This window comes from Tachyglossus aculeatus, chromosome X3 (genome assembly GCF_015852505.1).
Source record: "Tachyglossus aculeatus isolate mTacAcu1 chromosome X3, mTacAcu1.pri, whole genome shotgun sequence".
NCBI classification, from domain to species: Eukaryota; Metazoa; Chordata; class Mammalia; order Monotremata; family Tachyglossidae; genus Tachyglossus; species Tachyglossus aculeatus.
In genome coordinates, this window is record NC_052099.1 from 22636020 (window position 1) to 22660315 (window position 24296).

The 24296-nt window shown below is 45.4% G+C and overlaps 1 protein-coding gene across 3 annotated transcripts in view; it reads right to left on the bottom strand.

Moving 5' to 3' along the window:
• OTULINL (OTU deubiquitinase with linear linkage specificity like) overlaps positions 1–21747 on the bottom strand; it is a 42099-nt gene extending 20352 nt beyond the window's left edge. The window contains exon 1 of one of the 3 annotated variants that reach the window (XM_038770519.1): positions 21695–21747. In XM_038770519.1, the coding sequence (XP_038626447.1) occupies positions 21695–21722 (28 nt within the window). In that variant the 5' untranslated portion in view covers positions 21723–21747. Of the gene's footprint in view, positions 1–3847; positions 3927–11175; positions 11323–21694 lie in introns of those variants that run through there. The other 2 variants (XM_038770520.1, XM_038770517.1) reach the window with 2 other exon arrangements.
• Between the last annotated feature and the right edge of the window lie 2549 nt (positions 21748–24296).

The window sequence follows — 24296 nt, forward strand, 5'->3', positions numbered from 1 at the left end:
TACTGCTATTCTTTTGGATAAAAACTAGACTCTCCAGTGTAAAGCTGGATGCCTAGCCACCTGTCCACTCACGTCTTCTTATTTTAGTGTGTGAAAAAAGGTCAAGTTGCAAAACCAGAAAGAAACACAAAGTATTGCACGCTATAGAAAAGCCGAGGCAAAAACTGGGGAGCGCAGCACCTCTCACCTCAAATGTCGCCACACACGTGTCTAACTGCTTCTTCCTACATAGAATCTACTTGCTCCAACTTGTGGATCATGCTATATCAAAGCAGACACGTATAAAGGGAGGAACGTTTTCTAATTCTTCCATCAGGTAAAAAACAATTTATGCAATGAAAACTCATTTTATAGCAGAATTTGGGGAGCCTTTAACTTGACAGAAGCCTCATACATGTGGCCTTGGATCGCGAGAGTGTGAGACACTACAACCCTCCCAGTTCTTTTTTGGAGGATACACACTTGGTCAATGTCTTCTCTAATTGTTTGTGCAGCCAAATGGTGGCCCAGGCAACCCTGGTGAATCCTAGGTCTCTCGGCAGCAGCCGTCCAGTGGCTAAGGGGGAATAGAACCCCCTCTGACCCCCCAGAGGGGTCTTGCCATTTCACTACTGCTGTCTCTTCAAATTGGTAACCAGGCCAAAAGCCTGGGGCCCTGAGAGCCAGGACAGTGCTTGGCAGGCTGCTCCAGTCAGGGCACTGAAGAGTTCTCCACTTCACACAAGCAAGGGCTGAGGAGCAGTGAACAAGGCCAGATTAATGTTGGTGCAACAGAGCAAAAGCTCTGCGCCCTGCATCTCTTGGGGCCCTTAGTAGAGTGTTGCTCGATTGTGTAAGCGTGGATTGGCCAGGCCTGGTGGTTTCCAGCCTTTCCTTTATTACCACCACAATGCTCCACTTTGGCCAGGCGCTAATAATAATAACTGTGGTATTTGTAAAGCACTTATTATGTGCTAACCTTCTCATTGTACCTCAATCTCGTCTCTGACCTCTCGCCCACGGCACGGCCTCTGGCCTGGAATGTCCTCCCTCTTCATATCTGACAGACAACTACTCTCCCCACTTTAAAAAAGCACATGTCCTCCAAGAGGCCTCCCCTAAGCCTTCCTTTCCTCTTCTCCCACTACCTTCTGCGTCACCCTGACTTGCTCCCCTAATTCGTCCCCTGCTCCAGCTACACGGCACTTATATACCTATCTGTAATTTTTATTTATTTTGGTATCTGTCTCCCCCTCTAGACTGTAAGCTCATTGTGGACAGGGACGCTGTCTGATAATTGTTATACTGTACTCTTCCAAGAGCTCATTACAGTGCTCTGCACACAGTAATAGCTCAGTAAACACAGCTGACTAACAGGAACTATACTAAGCATTGGGGTAGGCACAAGGTAATTGGGTTGGACCGTCCCTGTCCCACATGGGGCTCACAGTCTTAATCCCCATTTTGTAGATGAGGTAAGTGAGGCAACAGAGAAGTCAAGTGACTAGTCCAAGGTCACAGAGCAGACAAACTGCGGAGCTGGTATTAGAACTCAGGTCCGTCTGACACCCGGGCCCATGCTCTATCCACTAGGCCAACAGACTGGCCCATTTAACAGAACACACCCAAATTCCCTCTAGCCTGTAGGCTTGTAGGCAAGCACTCAATAAATATGACTGAATTGCCATATTTTCTAATGCTGTCCATCCAAATACAACACTTTCAACCTCCGGGATTCAAACTCCCTTCCACCTTCCCCCGACACCTCACTCTACATTTTGAGTCCAGAAAGACCACCAAGCCAGTTCAGCAATCTTCAAATGCCACCTTTTGGTGGGTGCCGTTATGCCTGCCCTGTATCTGGGGTGCAGTGCCATGACACGGAGAATAGAAAAGGGAGGACACAGAAGGGTCTTGGTCTGCCTATGTGGCCCCCGCAAACATGAGGCCAGGAATTCTTTATGGTCCTTCTTGGCTGAGGCTGGACACAGTTCCTCACAGGCTGATAGGGTTCATTTTGGGCTGAGTACGAAAAGGGGTGAAGGAAACTGAGGAATTACAAGTCCATGCAGTGCTCTAGTTGTTGGAATCTTCAGTCTGGTGGAGGGGAGATTGGGGCAGTGGTGGGAGTGTGTGTGTGTACATTTGCAAAGCACACAAGCATGCCATATTATGTTCCCACATCTGTTTTTCTTAATGCAGATTATGCCATTTCAAGAATCAATACGCACTCCATCTGTGCTGTTGTTTTAGAACATAAACTCCTAGAGGGCAAGAGCCATGTCAGGGACATGGCATCTAGCATAAGTAGGTGATCAAATTTTAAACAAGCATGGCCTAAATATTAGAGTGCAATTCAACCGCAATAAATAACACTGATTTATTCTGTAGGGGCCTGTGAACTTGATTTACAAGTTTAACATGAGAATTAACAACACTCCGCACTTGTAAAAAAAAAAAAGAAAGCAAAAACCTGTAGGACTCTGGCAGTAAACCTGGCTAAATGCCAATAATGATGATATTATAGTAACAACAGAGGAAGCATTTCTCCATGGTGTGTCCCAATCTTGCCCGGCTCCGTTCTTTTTGAATCCCGTCTAAGCGAATCTTCTCTCTGGGCCAGAACGGCCTATGGTCTGAACCCGGACCTTCGCTAAAACTTGGGAGCCACTGCACTGCTTTAAAGGGACCAAAGAAGTGGTGATGGGCATTCAGTGGGCATGGCTGGGTGCAAATGCGGAGTGGGCACACAAGTAAGAATAAAACTCACAGGGAATGTAAATACTTCATTCTAGGCAACCAAGAGGGGAAGGGCAGGGGGAGTGGGGGAGTGAATTGGGAGGGAGAGGGGGAGAGAGAGAAAGAGAGAGAGAGAAAGAGGAGAGAGAGAAAGAGGAGAGAGAGAAAGAGGAGAGAGAGAAAGAGGAGAGAGAGAGAGAGAAAGAGGAGAGAGAGAAAGGGAGAGAAATATAGAGAAAGAGAGGGAAAGAAAGAAATGGAAGGAAGGAAGAGGAAAAGAGAGAAAAAGAGAAAGACAGAGAGAGAGAAAGAGAGGGAAGGGAGGAACGAAGGGAGGAAAGTTAAGAGGAAGGAAAAAGAAAGAAAAAGGAAGGGAAGGGAAGAGAGAGAGAGAAAGAAAAAGAAGAAAAGAAAAAAGAAAGAAGGAAGGAAGAGAGAGAGAAAGAGAAAGAGGGAAGGAAAGAAGGAAAAGAAGGAAAGAAAGAGAGAAGGAAGGAAGGAAGAAAGGAAAGAAAGAAAGAAAGAAAGAAAGAAAGAAAGAAAGAAAGAAAAAGAAGGAAAGCAAGAAGGAAAGAAAGAAGGAAGGAAAGAAAAAGAAGGAAAGAAAGAAGGAAAGAAAGAAAAAGAAGGGAAGTAAGGAGGGAAGGAAGGAAGGAAGGGAGAAAGGAAGAAAGGAAGAAGGAAAGAAAGAAAGGAAGGAAGGAAAGAAGGGAGGAAAGGAGGAAAGAAAGGAGGAAAGGAGGAAAGAAAGAAAGAGAAAGAAGGAAAGAAGGAAGGAAGGAAGGAAAGAAAGAAAGAAAGAAAGAAAGAAAAGTTGTTGTTCTCCACTGGGCCAGCCCGGGCTATAGTTTGGGCTACAAAACTGCGAAAGGGCTAGCGGGGAGGCGGCAGGAGGCAAGGAAGGAAGGGAGGAGGCAAGGAAGGATGGAAGGAGGCGACGCAGCGCGAAACCTCGGTCCTCGACCGCCGGCAACCGCTCTCCGGGGTGCGACCCCCCTAGGGTCCCCGCGGCCCCCGCGCCGGACGCCGGCACAGCCCGGGCGGGGCGGGGCGGGGCGCTGCCCCTCGGCCTCCCGGGGCTCCCGGGGCTCCCCGGGCCCCCGGCCCCCGCCCCCGAGCCGAACGTCACCTGCGGGAAGGGGCGGGCCCGGGCCCGGGCCCCGGAGAGCGGGGGCGACCCTCCGCGCTGCCATGCCCGGCCGGGCCGGGAGCAGCTCCGTTAGGCGCGGCCGGGGCGGCGGGCGGCTCCCATGACTCGTGCGGAGCAGAGCGGAGCGGGCCGGGGCGGGCCCGTCCGCCCCACTCGGTGCTGGCTGGCTGTCTGTCGGTCCGTCTGGCTGTGCGGTTCGGCGCGGTGCTGCGCGTCCCTCCGCGCTCCGCAGCCCCCGGGCCGCTCCGTCCGCGCCGCGCCGCCCCGCCCCGCCCCGCCCTTCCTGCCTTGTCAGTCACCAGGCGGCCGCGGCCAGCGCCCAATCAGCTCCCGCCGTGTGGGCGTGGCCCTGGCGGTGGGCGGGGCCACGGGCGCGGCCCGGACACCTCGCGCTCGCCGATTCATTCATTGCGATCGAATCGATCAATCACTATCACCCGTATTTATTGAGCGCTTACTGTGTGCAGAGCACTGCCCTAAGCGCTTGGGAAGTACAAGTTGGCAACGTCTAGAGACGGTCCCTACCCAACAGTGGCCTCACAGTCTAGAAGGGGGAGAAAGAGAAAACCAAACATATTAACGAAATAAAATGAATAGAATAGATATGTACAAGTGAAATAAATAAATGATCATTCATTCATTCCATCGTATTTATTGAGCGCTTACTGTGTGCAGAGCACTGGACTAAGCGCTTGGGAAGTCCAAGTTGGCAACATAGAGAGACGGTCCCTACCCAACAACAGGGCTCACGGTCTAGGAGGGGGAGACGGACAATAAGACGAAACACGTGGGCGGGTGTCAGGTCGTCAGAATAAATAGAAGTGAAGCCAGATGCACATCATTAACAAAATAAATGGAATAGTAAATATGTACAAGTAAAATAAATAGAGTAGGAAATCTGTACAAACATATATACAGGTGCTGTGGGGAGGGGAAGGAGGTAGGGCCGGGGAGATGGGGAGGGGGAGAGGAAAGAGGGGGCTAAGTAAGAACACGTGCTTGGCCTGAGCTTGGAGAGGTGGGAGCCCCTGGCAATCCCCCTGCGGTGGCTAGAAAACCCCAAGAGTGGCAGCTAGGAGTTGGGTGGGGCTCGGGCCCACCTGGCTTTGGGACCCAAGCGAAACAAGGAAACAAGAGCGAGGGCATCCTGCTTCCCAGGAGAGGCACAAAGCAGCAATCCCCAGAGCCCGAGACCTGCCCAGCAATCAATCAATCAATCAATCAATCGTATTTATTGAGCGCTTACCGTGTGCAGAGCACTGTACTAAGCCCTTGGGAAGTACAAGTTGGCAACATATAGAGACAGTCCCTACCCAACAGTGGGCTCAAGTCTAGAAGGGGGAGACAGACAACAAAACCAAACACATTAACAGAATAAAATAAATAGAATAGATATGTACAAGTAAAATAAATAGAGTAATAAACATGTATAAACATATATACATATATACAGGTGCTGTGGGGAAGGGAAGGAGGTAAGACGGGGGATGGAAAGGGGGACGAGGGGGAGAGGAAGGGGGGGGCTCAGTCTGGGAAGGCCTCCTGGAGGAGGTGAGCTCTCAGTAGGGCCTTGAAGGGAGGAAGAGAGCTAGCGACGTGGTGGGCCGGGGGTCGACGGCGGGACAGGCGAGAACGAGGCCCGGTGAGGAGATTAGTGGCAGAGGAGCAGAGGGTGCGGGCTGGGCTGGAGAGGGAGAGAAGGGAGGTGAGGTAGGAGGGGGCGAGGTAATGGACAGCCTTGAAGCCGAGGGTGAGGAGTTTCTGCCTGATGCGCAGATTGATTGGTAGCCTTCCTCTTCCTCCAGCACTGCCATGGAGGAAGAGGTGGGACCGGGGTGGGGCGGGGTAATGGGAAAGCAGTCAGAGGGAAGGTGTGTGGGGAGCAGGAAAAAGTCCTGGGGGCCTGGGACCGCTGGCACAGAAGCCCAAGTCCAGCAAGCAATGGGAGAGCGCTTTTGTGTGCAGAGCACTGGAGTAAGCGCTTGGGAAGTACAAGTTGGCAACATATAGAGACGGTCCCTACCCAACAGCGGGCTCACAGTCTAGAAAGGGGAGACAGACAACAAAACAAAACATATTAACAAAATAAAATAAACAGAATAAATATGTACAATTCATTCAATCGTATTTATTGTGCGCTTACTGTGTGCAGAGTGCTGTACTAAGCGCTTAGGAAGTACAAGTCGGCAACACATAGAGACGGTCCCTACCCAACAGTGGGCTCACAGTCTAGAAGGCGGAGGCAGACAACAAAACATATTAACAAAATAAAATAAATAGAATACATATGTACAAGTAAAATTAATAGAGTGATAAATATGTACAAACATATATACATATATACAGGTGCTGTGGGGAGGGGAAGGAGGTAAGGTGGGGGGGTGGGGCGGGGGAGGACAGGGAGAGGAAGGAGGGGGCTCAGTCTGGGAAGGCCTCCTGGAGGAGGCGAGCTCTCAGTAGCTCTCAGATTGAGATCAATGATCTCAATGATCGAATGATCATTCATTAATTCAATCGTATTTATTGAGCGCTTACTGTGCGCAGAGACCTTTACTAAGCACTTGGGCAGGTGAGTGCTAAGGTAACTGCTGCTGCTGTTGATGATGAGGATAAGAACACAGAGTGAAGAGAAGTGAGTACAGTGAGTTAGGGTAACTGAATTTCAGTTAATCAGGGAAGACTTCCTGTGTAGAATTCATTTTGTGCTGAGTTTTAAATAACAGGACTGTTCAAACTGTCCCACGTATGGGAGTAACTTAAATACACAACCAGAATCGTGGCCTAGTGGATACAGCGTGGGCCTGGAAGCCAGAAGGACCTGGGTTCTAATACCAGTTCTGCCATGGTCTATTGCGTGACCTTGGCCAAGTCACTTAACTTCTCTGAGTCTCACAACTCATCTGTAGAATGGGGATTAAAACTGTGAGCCCTATGTGGGACAGGGTCTGTGTCCATCCCGATTAGCTTGTATTAATCCCAGCACTTAGTACAATGCCTGGGACATGGTAAGCACTTAACAAATACCATTTAAAAAAAAATTAGAGTAGGAAGGCAGGTCACGCTTGGTACAGTGCTGGGTATAAATTGGGAGAAACCAGGAAAGGAGAGTGGTGTATAGTGTAGAGCAAAGTGGGAAAAGTGAGCAAAGCGGGGAACATGACCTAGTGGATAGACCATGGGCCTGGGATTCAGGAGGACCGGGTTCTAATCCTAGCTCCACCACTTTTCTGCTGTGTGACCTTGGGCAAGTCACTTAACATTTCTGTGCCTCAGTTACTTCATCTGTAAAACGGGGATTATGATTGTGAGCCCCATGTGGGACATTGATTGTGTCCAACTTGACTAGCTTGTATCTACCCCAGTGCTTAATTCAGTGCCTGGCACGAAGTAAGTGCTTAACAAATACCACTAAAAAAAAATTGGTATTTGTTAAGCCTGGTTCCCTCTTTTTGGTGGAGCTGGAGCCCCTCCTCCTCCTTGTGAACAGTTAGTGATTTTGAGCAATTAAGACACCAATTAGCCTCCTCTAAAATAATGAAACAACCCCAACTTTTCTAACCCTTCCTCAAAAGTCCCATTTCCTAATCCTCTCGTTTTTGTTAGTCTTCGCTAAACCCACTCCGGCTTCTCTATAGCTTCCTTCGCTATTAGGGAGGGGGTGCAATCAAGGAAAGAGGAAATAAGGTCGGGAGTCAGGACCCGGAGCTAATCCAAGCTCTGTCACTGGCTGCTGTACGATCTTGGGTGAACTGCTTACCCTCTCTGGGTCTGTCTGTTTCCTCTGTAAAATGCCTGCCTCTCCTATCTCAGAGGGATACTGTGTGGACAAAAGAAGAAAATTCAAGTGCAAGTGGGAAAAATTGGGGAAAAATTAAAGCGTTGTATAAATAGATGCAGCCTCACTGTTGGCAGCACTGTCTTCAAATGAAAGAATGCTTAGTGTTCTAAAACCCATCTGGATGCTGACGCCCGCAGAATAATAATAAAGAGTTAAGCAATGACATGTGTTTGGTATGAGCACATTAAATTATTTTTAAAGGTATAAAATTGAATCCAATAATATATTCAAAACCTGCTCAAATTTCCAATAGACAACAAGAACATTAAACCTGCAATCTTCTGTGTATAATTATTTCAAAATAATTTTTTAAATTATTCAACCGGCTTAGGAGCAGAACAGGGGAATCAACAACTCTAACAGAGGGAATAGTATTGAAACGTCTCTAAGCTCGTTGTGGGCAGGGAACATGTCTACCAACTCTGTTATATTGTACTCTTCCAAGAAATGAGTAGTACACTCTACCCACGGTAAGTACTCAATCAATACAATTGATTGACTGAAAGATGGGGTCTCCGAGGAAGAGCCAACACAGAATTGAGAAAGCCTGGTAGGCCCATGAAGAAAAAAAAAACAACTCCCATGAACTTGGATTTGAAGATTTCTTGGCATCTTTCTAAACTGACATTTCCATAATTGAAGAAATATATGGTAAACACACCTGGACTTGACATTGTTTCATCGCTTAAGGGCAGTGACTACATATGACTGAATCAAATTTTCCCCTGCCGAGGCCCAGAGCCGAGGTGTAGAATGAATACTACGAGTTCAATACTTGCACTCATTTTTCTTCCGTCAAATAAAATAGGAGGAAGAGGTTCCAGGGCTCTGCTCTGCGTATAGGAAAAGGCCCTTATGTCCCAATCAGGATTCAAGGTCAGAAGGCTGCTTTTCCAAGCCTGTAGACCTTAGAGTCGCGTGCATAAAGCCACAAAACCATGACAAGACGCACATGCCCTGAAGTTACTGTTTCTAATTAAACCTAAACAGTCAGCTAGCAGTAACTAGGACAGAATGTTCACTTTAAAAGTGGAAAATGCTGTATCGATTTCTTGCGGTTTAATAAAAGAAAAGGAACTTACGTCCCTTTAAACCACATAGCCAATTGCTGAAAGAGGCCAGTTTTTATTTCCTTGCACCAGCGGATTCCATTTATTAGTCCAGCTGCTTCTAATTCAATCTAAAATGCATACATCCACTTGGCTGGTATTTAATCTTTTTGTGGCTGACATTTTCTTTGAGTCATAACATAAACCAAACAGAAAGCAGAGGTTGAGGGACTGACTTTCAATTGTTACCATTATATTGGTCACCTGAATACAAAATAAGCCACTGCAGCCCCCTAAATAGATCAGTATCAGAAATATGATTTAAAATACCAACACGTTTCTCCACCCACCTTTAAGGTAAAGGGGGAAGAAAAGACACAGAATGGGCTGTTTAAATTAAAGCCTCCCAGACGTTTGCACTTGAAGAGTTCATATATTTTAGACTTTCCAAGGAACTCCTAATAAAGATCTTCCCTTCCCAACTACCTGCCCCACATCCTCAGAAACTGGAAGCAAAAAACCAGCCACAAGGAGGTGAAGGTGGAGGATAGGTGGGAGATTAGGGGGAAAAAAAAACCAAGTATTTGCCCAGGTTCTGTTTCTTCTTTCTGTTCTCCCTTTTTCCTAGTGCCTTACTGATTTCTTCACTCCCAAATACACCCAATTTCCTTCCCTTCTTAAGTTTCAGCAGTGGGCATTTTTGTTTTGGGTTTGTTTTTTTTGAGGGGGGGTTTGGGGAGGGTTGGAAATCCCAGGCTACTAAGGGAATTGGAGGCAGGTTCTGCAGTACCCTGGGTGAAGTGAGAACTGGCACTTTTAAAGGCCACCAGAGAGGTGACTAAGTTACTAACTCAGACTTTGCTGAGTTGGTGAGGAAGTAGGGGAGGAATCTGTAGGTACATCAATCATATTTACTGAGTGCTTACTGTGTGCAGAGCACTTAACTAAGCACTGGGAGAATACAATATAACAGTATAATGGATACATTCCCTGCCCACAGTGGGCTCAGTGTAGAGAGGAAGAATGTAATAAATGTGGCACTTGTTAAGCACTTCCTATGTGTCAGGCACTGTACTAAGCACTGGGGTGGATATGAGCAAATCAGGTTGGATACAGGTAGAGAAGCAGCGTGGCTCAGTGGAAAGACCCAGGCCTTTGGAGTCAGAGGTCATGGGTTCAAATCCCGGCTCCGCCAGTTGTCAGCTGTGTGACTTTGGGCAAGTCACTTCACTTCTCTGGACCTCATCTGTAAAATGGGGATGAAGACTGTGAGCCCCCCGTGGGACAACCTGATCACCTTGTAACCTCCCCAGTGCTTAGAACAGTGCTTTGCACATAGTAAGTGCTTAATAAATGCTATTATTATTATTATTATTATTATTATTATTATTATTATTATTATTATACAGTCCCTGTCCCACATGGGCTCATAGTTTCTCTCATCATTTTACAGACGAGGTTACTGAGGCACAGAAAAATGAAGTGACAAGACTTGTCCAAGGTCACACAGCAGACAAGTGGCAGAGTGTGTGTGTGTGTGTGTGTGTGTGTGTGCGTGTACACACAAATTGTGGGTTGGGGTGTAAGTGGAAGAGGTCAATTCGTAAAGTTGAATGTCCTTATTCCCAAATACCCTAACCCCAATCACCTGCAATTCATACTCAACCCCACTGGTTAACGGTTTCTGGGTAGGGATCATGCCTACCAACTCTACTGCACTGTACTCTTCCAGGTTCTTCATACACTACTCTGCACACAGTAAGTGCTCAATAAATAGCACTGATTCCTTAACTGATTGTCCAAGAAAACAGAGTGGGGTGGGGGTAATTTACAAGACAACCTAAAACATACAGCAAATGGCTAAAAAGAACAAAGTCAGAGCTGTGAATTATACCTAGAAGCCAGCCCTGATTAGGGAGCTAAAGCGTAATGTGTCCTGAAGGAGCGCTGCAAGAAGTACACCTGAGCATAGGGAGACAATCAATCAATCAATGGTATTTATTGAGCACTGTGTGCAGAGTCTTGCACTAAGAGCTCGGAAGAGTATAATGCAACAGAGTGGGCAGACACATTCCCTGCCCACGTGTAATTGCCATGTTTGAATATCGGCAGGGGGCATCCCACAGTTAGAGTGCACCATGCTTAGCATATATTATGGCATGGAGACTATTTCCTCAATGACCTGCTGGATCAAGGGACAATATCAATTTCTCCAGCTAGTCATTATGGCTAACTCTACCCTTATCAGAAATCACAATCTCATAAATGACATTTCCACGGCTAAACACTGCTAAAATGCATACCCGTATCAGAATTTAAGGAGTGCTTCATACCACCACTACCATCCCCAAATGATTCTTGTATCACCTACATTAAACCCCATGAAGTTTTAAGCATTTTTAGTTCATAGATAAACTCACCAATTCTTTTCTCTGACAGTTGGTTAGCTGTCCGTCTTTTCTCGAGCACAGTAAACTGTTTCTCGCTCTTGCAAGGGCTATGATCTGACTTCCCCCACATTTCCTTGGTAATTAACCCTCCAAATTAGATTGTTTTTCTGTCTCTTCAGGCGTACTCTGTGTTTAACAGCCCAAAGCCTCTTCACAGCTCAGCTTCACTTTAGAGAACAACAAGCTGTGGAAGTTTTTGACTTCCTGTTTCACGTCCAGCAAGCTTTTTAAGGTTTCAAAGGCAGCGGATGCTTCTCCAAACTGAACCCACAAGAAGCAGCAGAAGGCACTTCGCTGTGTCATTTGGCAGTTTGAAAAAAAGTCAAGTCGTCAGAATCCTCTCTTCAATCTCAGAGACGGATTGTGGAGTCAGAGGGAAATGTCAACCCCCATTAACCAACAGAAACATTTTCATTTAGCATTTGGAAGGGGGCTGGTTCTGCCAATTTTTTACCTTTATATTTATATGATCTGGTGATTTTGAAAAAGAAAACCCTAGTCTCCTTAGGGAGAAGTGTGAAGGCAACAGCAGGCAAGCTTGTTTATCTACCCCAGCCCTTAGCGCAGTGCCTGGCATATAGTAAGCACTTAATAGATGCCATAAAAAAAAAACAAACAAAACCAAAACAAAGAACCAGAAACTCCTTACCATCAGCGATAAGACCCTCAATCAGCTCTTCCCCCTTCTACTTATCCTTGCTCTTCACCATCTGCTATCCAGCCCAAGCATTTCACACCCCAAACACCAACCTACTTACTGGGCCTTGATTTCATCTCACTTGCTGTTGACTTCTAGCTGGGAACTCCTTTCCCCTTTATAGCCGCAGAACACCACTCTCCACATCTTCAAACCTCTACTAAAATAATCTCCTTCAGGAAGTCTTCCCTAACTAACCTCTCATCTCCCCATCCTAACCTCCCTCCCATCTGCATCACCTAAGCACTTCAGTCCATATCCCCTGAGCATTTTGATACTCATCTCTCTCTGACCCCAAAGCACCTATCAGTCAGTAGTATTAAGTGCCTACTGTAAGAAGAGCACTGCATTAAGCACTTTGGAGGGTACAATATGTACATATCCTTATACTCTGTTGCTGTCTTTCCTTGTAATTTATTTTAATGTCTGCCAAGCCCACTAGAGTGTAAGATCCTTGAGGGCAGGGATCATGTTCTACCGACTCGAACTCTCAAGTGCTTAGTACAGTGCTCTGCACACAGTAAGTGCTCGATAAACACCACTGAGTGATTGAACGTTTACTATTTGACAATACAATCAAACTCTGCACCACAGAGGACTCACAATCCAAGGGGAAGGGAGAATAGGTAACAGTGGCATTTACTGACTGCTTGCTATGTGAAGAGCACTTTATCAAGAGCTTGGGAGAGTACGTAGAATCGGTAGACCCGATTCCTAACTTCTAAGACCCTATTTAATCCCATTTTACAGGTAAAATGAGAACCAGAGAAGTTACTTGCCCCAGGATCACCCAGCAGGCTAATTGCAGAGTCGGAATTAGAATTCAGGTCTCCTGACTCCAAGGCACATACACTTTCCATTAGACCGGCCTACTTCATTTAATATCGCCATCTTGACTGGTTTCATTTGTAATTTATAATTCAAACTCATTTTATTTATCTTCTCCTATTTAGATTGTGAACCCATTTGGGGACTGTGCAGTATCTGATCTAATTATCCTGTATTTACTCCAGCACTTAGCACAAAGCAGGCACTTCATAAATATTAATTACTAACATTGGTTCAGTATGTTATCGTCCATATCTTCAGCTCACTACCTATAAGATCTTTTCAGGAGCTATTCTGCATAAGCTCTATTCTTCTAAAATGATTAAAATATATAGACTAAAAAGCGTGAACTCTTTACATTCAGCAGAATCTATCTTACATTAAGTGCCACTTCAGAGTTTCCTGTCTCCTTGCCGACTCCCCAGAATACCAAGCCATTAGAAAAAAAGTCAACTCAAAAGTTATTTTCAGGGAAAAGAAAAAAAAAAAAGCAAAAACCACCAGAACATTTTTCCATTAGAATCAATCAAATGTTTACGCACCCCAAAATGAGTCAGCAAATAAACATAAGCACAAAAATACCCAGGCCAAATTTCAACATTTTGAATAAAACTTAATGACCTAGAGTTGGAAGTCCAGAACAAATAGCTTTTCATTAAAGGTAACCTATTTACCTACCACACAATAACTTCAGAAAGGCAAGGAAGAGAAAAGGGCTTTGTTTCATACTATGATTCAAACCTATTGAGAGTCCAGATTCTAAAAGTTAGTCGTAGGGCACCGATGTTAATACTCAGAGGAGAGGGTAGGGAACCAGGTGTTTTAAAAGAATGTAAGAAATAGCGCGTGTGTGTGTGTGTGCACACACACCCCAGTTGGCAAGGAGAATGGAAATATGGAGCTTCCCTATGCTGCAAGTTTCCCTCCCACCCCATCCCCTTAGCCGACTCATCATTTCCACTTGGCTCTAGCTTCTTGTTTAGGGGCTGCAGGGCAGGCAAGAGGCAGGCTGGCTCCAGTGGGGATTGGCAAATTTGTGAAGGTGCTTTAAAGCTGGTTTGAGTGTTTATTTCAATCTGAGTTGGGTTTTTTTCCATAGAAACACACAAGAGTGAAGTTTTGCTCCTCTGTAAATGAAAACCACAGTAAGGGCTCAATAAATAGCAACGATAAGAAGGCAAATGGCTCTGACCTCTAGGGTCAGTATTCTTGAGTAATGGGACTCTTTCCTCAAACTCGGAGCCAGGTATGGACCCAGAGGTTAACAGACTTGGACGGAGGAAGAAATCCCTCCAACGTCATAGTTTTTCCGGCCTCCTTCACTCCTATGAGCAGGCCCAAACATAGCCATATCTAGACATTTTTGCCCTGGTTATGGCTCCCTTGCTGAGCAAGGATAAGTGGATGCCTATGTAAACAATGTTTTCCTGTCTCTGTCCTCCACATATGCACCTCCTGGCTCTGACTGTGCCCAGTGTTTATCTCTGGGTGTTTCTCCCAGAGGTTCTCTGGAGGCCAGGGTGGGCCCCTGGCAGACCTCTGACTTGCTGCCTGCCTTTGCCAAGGCTGAAACAAGTGGGACTGTGGTTGGTGAAACTTGCCCTGGATGTTGACGTATCTTGGGATGGCCCAGATACTGCACATTGGCCAAGTGCTCTCCTGAGACCTCCTTAACTTCCAATGCAATGGAGATAAGTAGGAGGAGATGCAAAGGAAAGTCATAAAAATGATAAACAGGATAGAAAATGGGAACCAGCATGGCCTAGTGGGAGCAGCATGGCACAGTGGATTGGGTGCGGGCTTGGGAGTCGGAAGGTTATGGGTTCTAATCCCTGCTCTGCCACTTGTCTGCTGTGTGGTCTTGGGCAAGTCACTTTATTTCTCTGGGTCTCAGTTCTCTCATCTGTAAAATGGGAATTAAGGCTGTGCGCCCCATTCAGAAAGACAGTGTTCAACCCGATTTGCTTGTATCCACTCCAGCACTTAGTACGGTGTCTGCCACATAGTAAGCACTTAAATACCGCAATTAATAATTATAATAAATTGAGTTGAAATGGGTGCAGAAAAATGATCTTCATAATAGAGTGAAGTACAGGCTGGAAAAGGAGAAGCAGCATGGCCTAGTGGAAAGAGCATGGGCCTGGGAATCAGAGGACCTGAGCGTTAATCCCTACTTCGCGCCTTGCTTACTGTGTGACTTCGGGCAAGTCACTTAACTTCTCTGTGCCTCAGTTACCTCATCTGAGAAGTGGGGATTAAATCCTCCTTCCTCTGATTTACACTGTGAATCCCTTGTGGGACAGGGATTATGAGTCCAACCCGATTACCTATTTTCTACTCCCAGAACTTAGTACAGTGCCTGGCACACAGTAAGCACTTAACAAGTAATTTTAAAAAGTTGGGGTGGGGGAAAAGGGGTTCGGGGGGAGGAGACTGAGGAAAGGGAGAATACTGGAAATGATGTGGAGAAAAAACTGACTGATTATGGCTGCAGACTGAATTATGGGAGTTGAAAGAGTGAGAGAAGTCAAGGATAATACCAAGTGCTATGGTTCCAGAGATGAGGTGGATGGATGGCTTCAAGGCTCTCCATCACCTCACCCTCTCCTACCTCACCTCCCTTCTCTCCTTCTACAGCCCAGCCCACACCCTCCGTTCCTCTGCCACCAACTTCCTCACTGTACCTCATTCTCACCTGTCCCGCCGTTGACCCTCAGCCCACATCCTCCCCCTGGCCTGGACTGCCCTCCCTCCATAAATCTGCCAAGCTAGCTCTCTTCCTCCCTTCAAAGCCCTACTGAGAGCTCACCTCCTCCAAGAGGCCTTCCCAGACTGAGCCCCCTTTTTCCTCTCCTCCTCCCCATCCCCCCGCCCTACCTCCTTCCCCTCCACACAACACTTGTATATATATATATTTGTACAGATTTATTACTCTATTTTACTTGTACATATTTACTATTCTATTTATTTTGTTAATGATGTGCATATAGCTTTAATTCTATTTGTTCTGATGACTTTGACACCTGTCTACATGTTTTGTTTTGTTGTCTGTCTCCCCCTTCTAGACTGTGAGCCCGTTGTTGGGTAGGGACCATCTCCCTATGTTGCCAACTTGTACTTCCCAAGCGCTTAGTACAGTGCTCTGCACACAGTAAGCGCTCAATAAATACAACTGAATGAATAAATGAATAGTGTTATCTATGATGGGAATGATAGGTGGAGAAAAGGACTTTGAGAAGGAAGTTGAGGAGTTCTGGTCACTTCCTATTTACAGCCACAGCACTGTTAAAAAAAAAAATCAGACAATGGAGCCCTCAATGGAAACAAAATTTGGGGCTGACTTGGAAAATACAACAAAAGATTATCTTTTTCAGGTTAATTTTATAATGGGTGGTTGGGAGAAGGGAATGAGGTGGAAGGGAATTTTTGACACATTTGAGATGTAGCAGGAAACCAATGAGGAACTGAATTTATCACTCCAATTAGGTTAAAGACAACTTCTTCACTTTGAAAAAATATAAAGAAATTATTTAGACTATAATGCCTGCACTACCAGGCATAAAAGACCTATTAAATCATTCAAATTTTTAAGAAATAGAGGGAGAGCCTGTGCTGTTAGGTAGAGAAGCAGCATGACTTAGTGGAAAGAACCCAGGGCTGGAATCAGGAGGCCTGGGTTCTATATCCTGGCTCAATCACTTGCCTGCTTTGTGACCTCAGGAAAAAAAAAAAATCACAACGTCTCTGCACCTCAGTTTCCTCACCTGTAGAATGGAGATTAAATACCTGTTCTTCTCCTGGGGAAGCTGATTTAGCACCAGAAGAGAGTTCAGTTTGCATGCTGATCCAGGCCAGATGCGATCATAAATATGTGCATTTCATATCTATGCACTTCATCGCTTTCCTTGGTCAGTTTGAGCTGCCCCACTCATGAAGCGACATCTAAATTGCTGAAAACTGGGCCCCGGTTTCCTGTCTAGTTGGCAGTTTGGATTTCCTTATGGACAGTTCTGTGACCCAAACACATTCACAACTGGCCATCAGAAATCGTGACAATAATTAGGTAGCTCATCAGCTTGATAGAATTCTGAATTTTGATCTACATACATTTCTTCTACTCTTGCTAGTTTGGTCTTAAGTATATCACAAAGAGCAAAGGCCACCTCTCTTCCGGATTATAAAAGGGGAGGGATTTCAGGATTTATCCGGTTTGCATGTTGGCCTGGTAAACATCCTAATCAGAGAAAGGAAAGGCAGTTTGGAAAGAGCAGTGCCTGAGGGTCAGGATACCCTGATTCAAGTCCCAGCACTGCCACTGATGTGCTGTGGGTCTCTTGGCAAGTCAATTGACTGTTCTCTGCCTCAGTTTACTCATATGTAAAAGGAAATGAAATTCCTTCCCCCTCCGCCCAGACTGTGAGCCTTATTTGGGACAGGGACTGTGAATGATCTGATTATCTTATATTATCTCAGTGACTAGCACAGAGTACATGCCATATTATTTTCGTGAATCCTGATATCTTGCAATGAATATCTCCAACAGCAGAGTCAGGTAGGATTTTTTTTTTAATGGTACTTCTTAAGCACTTATTATGTGCCAAGCACTATACTAAGCACTGGGGTAGATACAAGATAATGAGGTTGGGCACAGTCCCTGTCCCACATGGGACTCACAATCTGAATCAGAGGGAGGAGGATTTAATCCTCATTTTACAGATGTGGTAACAAGCACAGAGAGATTTAAGTGATGTGCCCAAGGTCACACAGCAGGCAAGTGGCAGAGCTGGAATTAGAACCCACGTCCTCTGACTCCCAGTCCATGCTCTTTCCTCCCTCTCATTGCTGCCGGGGTAAAACCTGCAATCAATTCCCTAAACACTTCAATCAATGATATGTAGCACATGGTATTTTAAGTCCTGATATTAGGGATGAATCTTCCTCCTTACTGGCTATTTTGTTCACAAGAATCCAGTCAATTTTAACCAGAGTATCCAGGCCTCAGAAGAATGCTGTTTTTCCCATTCCTCTCAAATCCTCGTGGAATTCCTTCTCTCGAAGATGGTCAACAATAAGCATGGGATTTTTCTGTTCTGCCGCCCCGCTGCCCCTCTGACTGTGACCCTAAAGCTGCTGCCCCTCTCACATCTGGAAGCCCTCCCTAGGTGGGCTGCTGATACAGACTCTGTGGTTTTCCATGACCTTTGTCTGTGATCCGCACCTCTCTTTTTGACATTTGCTTTCATGTATGCAGTTGACTTTTCTGACCTTTTCTATTCAGCCTCCAAGACAATTCATTGCACCTGACTCACTGTCCCAGCCTTCATAGTACCCACTGTTCTGGAGATCTGAAAAGTCCTATCTACCATTACAGCTCCTTCACACATCCACCACTCCATTCTGACATTCTGATCTCAGACCCTCTATTACATAACACAGCAGAAAGTGCTCAGTTTTTTTACTTCTGTGACATATCACTCTTTGCTTTCATCTGGGTTTTGAACACGTTATGAAAAACCAATGCCTTTCAAAAATCTCATTCTTTTCAGATGTACATTAGGTCAATATTTCCCTTAATTCCATATTTTACTTCCTCAAATTTGAGATTGTTGTCAGTTTCATTGGGCCTCCCTTCTGGCCACAGCACACAATGTAAGAAGGCTGGTAAAAGGCACTGAAAAAATAAAACCTGAAAAATCCATGGAACAATCTCAGGAGCAGACACTACTGTTCCTTTACCCACTTCATCTGGGTTTTGTGTGGCTCCCAAATTAGAAACAAAGGAGGTTGGGATCTTTGTTTCTCGTTAAAACCCATGCAACTTAGCAAACAACTAGGTAGGCAGGTATACCACAGACCATGGCCTGTACTTCACATAGGGTCTAGAGCTGCTTGAGAGGTTGGCGTAAGTCCTCCCAAACCCCCAAATCATAGGATATCTTGCCTTTTATTTTTAATAGTTCTTCCTATGTGCCAGACACTGTACTAAGCACTGGGGTAGATACAAGATAATCAGGTTGGATAGTCCCAGTTCCACAAGGGACTCACAGTCTAAGGAGGAGGATTTAATCCCCATTTTACAGACGAGGTAACTGAGAAATAGAGAAGTTAAGTGACTAGTCCAAGGCCACCCAGCAGGTAAGCAGCAGAACCGGAATTAGAACCCAGGTCCTCTGATTCCCAGACTCATGTTCTTTCCACTAGGCCACGCTGCTTGCCGTTCTCTGCTGGTGGAAGGGAGCGTTCAGTCAGTTCAGCCTCTCGGCAGCTTTTCCCTGCCCTCACTGACCCTCCCCAGCTCCTGCCGTAACAATAACACAATAAGCCTTTCCTTGGACACAGAACTATCCCTCATTTCAAACACTCTTCACTGTTGATGCCATTGCTTCAGCCGTGCCCTCTTTGGCCATATAAGGCCCTGCAAGTCCCTGGGGAATTTTGTCATTTCTTAAACACACCCGCACCCCCAACCCACAGACTTCCTCCGCCCCAAACTGCAGTTTCTTATATTTTATATTCTAAGAATGATAATTGAAGATGAGCACACTTCAATATCTCGATGTAGATGGAGGAAATAAGCTTGTTTTTTTCTGTCCATTTTGCCCATTTTTGAGAAATTTCACAAAAGATATTAAACTTTCCTCCAACCAATTTTAAAATACGAAAATATTCCATTAATGGAGTAAATGGTTGTAAAATTTCTTACAGAGCATATGCAGAATTTCCAAAATAGCTGTTTCTGATACCAGGAGGTAGGTTTGTGGTCATTTTCTCTGTGGATTGTAAGTTCCTTGTTGGCAGAGAACATGTGTCTTGTTTCTGTTGTATTTTCCCAGGGGGTGCTCAATAAATACCATTACTACAGTTTCTTTTTCTTTGCAGGAGTTAAAGCAATTGGGAATAGACACAAGAACATTCCTCCCAACGTAATTATTCTTGCTAAAAAACAATGGGCTGAAAAGAGAGTTTAAATGAATATCCTGTTCAACTCTTTTCAGATAAGGGGCACAAAAAAACATAGAAAAGCAAGTTAAAATGATGTAATATTTATTCTGTGGGAACGTGCAATGCTGTCTAACTTCTCAGTGGTGAAGCCTCAGTTTAGGGTGAGGGAATATGACTCTTCGGAGCTTGCTAAAAGCAGGTTTGCACAGGAAAGTAAAATTTAGGATTACAGGGAGTGTCACTCCTCTCCCACAAGGTATGTGTGCTTGAAGCTACCCCTGCCATATTCATTACCCGTAGACTAAGGCAGGCTGCAGAAAAAACATCTGTGAGAGAAGCAAAGCAAAAAATATGTACATATTCAAGCTACTGATATACAGTGATTCTAAAAACAGCTGAATATAATTGTAATAAGTAAACAAACTTACTGATAGTGAGATTTTATCACCCGGTTGGAATGTAGAAGTAATAGTATTTCCTAAGTGCTGACAGTGCGTTTAAGGGCTGGGAATATGCAGAACACTGCTTAAGGGCTGGAAATACAGGTGGGAATTAGATATAGTCCCTGAACCCTTTGGAGGATTACAATCTAAAAATAAAAAGGCGAGAAAGGGACTGGTGACCAATACAGAGACACCATCAACATCCTTCTCCTCAACACCATTTCTTGAGCTCCTTCTGGGTGCAGAGCACAGGCACTTGGGATTACAGAGAAGTGTGGCCTAGTGCATAGAGCTTGGGCCTGGGAGTCTAAAGGACCTGGGTTCTAATTCTGGCTCCATCAGTTGTCTGCTGTGTGACCTTCGGCAAGTCACTTATCTTCTCTATGCCTCAGTTACCTCATCTGTAAAATGGGGATTAAGACTGTGAGCCGCACATGGGACATGGACTGTGTCCGTGCTGTTGAATTTAACAATAATGCACTACCCAATGATTTCTTCCATGTTTCAGCCTCAATGCTCACATGAGCATCGATATCTGACATGACATGGAGTCAGTTTAGCAGTAATCAGCCTGTCGAGATCCCTATCCTTACTTACACACACTCTCTCCCCCACCCCCACACACACCCCAATTTCCTCAGTGCACCATAGCCACAAATGCTCTTAGGGACATTCAAACTATGATACCTTAAATAAAATTAAACCACATAGATGGTGCAATGAGTAGTGGTATGAGCTTGAAAAATGGCCTCTTCTACCATATACAATTGAAATCACTTCTCACCCTGTTTCTTCTTCTTTGCCTCCTACCAATTTCATTCCCCACTGCTTCCATTCTCCTTCATCTCTTCCCATATCACCTTCTTCTCTCTCTTCCACTTTTTCTATTTCCTTCTCTCCCACCACCCCTCATTCCCTCACTGCCCTCCTTGTCTTCATTTCTCACTCCATTCTTTCTCCCTTGTCTCTCCCCTCCTCATATCCTTCAGGGCCCATCCCTCTATGTTTCTGTAGTCTGGGCAAGACCCTAATGCATCCTGAGGATGGGTCAGATCAGCACCACTCAGATTGCAGAGTCTCTCGTAACTCCCCTCACACCCTATAGTCTCACGACAGGCCAATGGGCCAATGTTTAGTTCCTTCCCATTGGCCACCCAAACCAGACCATAAATGATGACGTGTAACAACAGAGTCAATCTGCAAGCAGGACAGCATGTATTTCTGGGTGGCCAACTCCATCCCGATTGGCCGCCCCAAGATGCTGCCTGCCTTGTGAAGCCAGGTGGGCTAGGGAAAAGCAAGCTTGATACTAGCGGGGGCGTGGGTCCGGTAAGGGAAGCCATGGGGGAGAGGAGGCAGGGCTCACTTTCCTTATTTGCCAGGAAGCCTGAGGGAGACAGAGCAAGTTAGTGAAGGCACCCAGATTGGAACTGGGTCTCCCATCCCCTGTAAATTTCCCATGAGACCAGCCTTCCTCATCCTTGAACAAAGTAACCAGTTTAGGCATCATTAGTTATGCTTCCCATTGTATCACACAAGTTTCTCCATACCATTAGCTCTTCAAAATTTTAAAAATCACCTGGATGGCAGATTTGGCTTCCTGCCATTCGACGCTCCAGACTCAATCCAGCGAAAACCTTTTCATTAGAGCCTTGTGCCCACATCTCTTCCACTGCCAGGGGTTTCCTCAGTGCTGAGGGGTCTCCTCACTTCCTTGAAACCCGAACAGGGCTGCAAGGGAAAATGATGGTAAGCTGGTGAAACAAGTCCCTGCCACAGTTATGCAGCATAGAAAACCAGTGGAAAGTCTGAGTGTAAGTTCCACCTTTCACCCTAGCTAATCAAATAGGAGGGTGCAAGAGGCTGCCAGAATACCAAGGGAGGGACATCTCCAAAGGATCAGTCAAACCTGCAACACACCCCTCTGTTTGCCTTCCACAGCAGAGGATTTCCATTATCAGGTATTGCATATCAAAAGTTAGTCTATTTGGCAAACTTCATAATTAAATCAATCTGTTTACTTTTCATCTTAGCTCTCACTGAAAGCTTTTTTTCCTCCTGTGTAATAACCAAGGGTTTCAGTGCTGCTCAAGTTCAACATGCTATGAGAAAGGCAAATAAATATTGCTAAGGTCTGTGATGGCAAGTACCTTGTCAGAGGCATACAGCTGCATCTTATTTTATCTCAATGAGATCATAAAACAGAAATGTTGGTAAATAGAAGCACTCAGTTGGACAGACACCAGACCTGCAGAGCAGGTATAAGAAATTGTTATTTACTAACCCAAATGATTTCATAAGGGTGTGTCCAACAGAGTGAATTTTCTCCCCACCCAGGGACCCAACCACAGACCACTGAAATGCCTCACAAGCTCAACACTATTGAAGCTGAAAACCACCAAGCTCTGATTTTCTGGGTTTTCTCTGAGAACAGAGAACAGGAATGTGATGGCGAGTCACGGAACTGTTGGGCCTGTGAAAAAGAGACTACGGCAAGGGTCACCTGCTGGGAGCACTCTAACTGGCTTGCAGATTGCTCCTGTGTGGTGATTAGCCGGGAGGGCTGAGTCGGTCAGTCAGTGGTATTTATTGAGCACTTACTGTGTGCAGAGCACTGTACTAAGAGCTTGGGAGACTACAAGGGATGTAGGGATGAGGGCAAGATGCAGGGTCCCCAGCATACTCCTTCCCTGCTTACTGTCTCCTAAAGAAGCTGGGCTGCAGCATAATTGTCCCTGGGGCAGGATCAAGATGGTCACCAGGACCTGCAGAGGTGTCCACCTTTGGCCATGGCCACGATGTTGGAGGCAGTGGTGGCACCAGAGATAAACCTCAGTGTCTTGCCAAGGATCTCTCCCTATATGTGTACCTCACTCTCGTGTGTGTGTGTGTGTGTGTGTGGCCCTCCACTCTGCGTCATTGGGGTAGAATCTGCCTCAGTTTCTTCATCCGCCAAATGGGGATTCCATACCTGTTCTCCCTCTTACTTAGATTTGAGCCTATGTGGGACCTGATTGTCTTGTATCCACTCCAGTTCTGAATAAAGTGCTTGGAACATAGTAAGTGCTTAACGAATACCAAAATTATCATTGTTATTCTCATTATTGATGTATCTTTCTCTGGACTTTGTACCTATCCCAGCTTTCCTGACTGTGTGTCCCTGCTGGGGTATTTCTGCTTCGATGACACCTACAGGAAGTACGTAGGGTGAGTCCCGATGGCACTTATCAAAGTCGGACGTCCCACGGCCCACTCAGAAGTCTCAAACCTACTTCTCATTATGCGCATGATGCTGACAAAGCAATTGTGGAATGACATACGGACTAGAGTGATCCCACCATTAACTAATAATACATATCAGAAAATAATTATTAACTTCCCCTACCTGGTCCCTTTGCCACAGGTGCCATTTCCAAGCCATGGGACTCGGCGGCAGAAGCCAAGGCAGAGGGAAATTGGGTTTTCAAAATGAACCATAGGACAGAAAACCAACCAGTTTTGTATCAGTACTGAACATGGGACAGAGCAGCTCAAACTGGACTGTCTGGTATAAAACTTACGAATGGCCAGTCTGGCTACAGGGCTTTTATTTGGAAAACTATAAAATTGAAAGATTTTAGGAAGACCAAAGTAGTCTATTTCCTAAAAACTGTGCTTAACATTGACCTTTCAATTGCTCGCTAACTAATTCTCATCCCCAGCAGAGGGCATGGCACTTATTCCCTGTAAATTCCATTTCTTCAAACTGCTCAGTTGTTTGCTCCCTGTCAAGGTTTTCCTTTTGGTGTTTAAATGAGGAAGATTAAAACAATCATAAAACACTGGGAAAGCACCATGAAAATGTTAGAGTTGTGCTTTTTATGTCCCTAAAAAGTCCACTACTTTTGCAAAGGAATTCCCAAGCTTTCCCAAAATGTTCCCAGGAGGCTGACATCCCATTTGTTGGACTGGGCATTACAAGGATGCTTGAATGGGAAATAAGACACTGAATCCTCCTTTCCCCCTGCAGGTCAGAGATGCATATCTGCTGCTGCTCAGTAATAACTCAAACTCCATTAGCATAGAACAACAGTTTACCGTTTTAAGAACCTGTTGCTAACCCTTGCTGAGTGTTCAAAAGAGGAGTGAGGAAACAGATTTCCATTCTAAGGAAATAGATCCCTCCGAAAAACAGGAATATG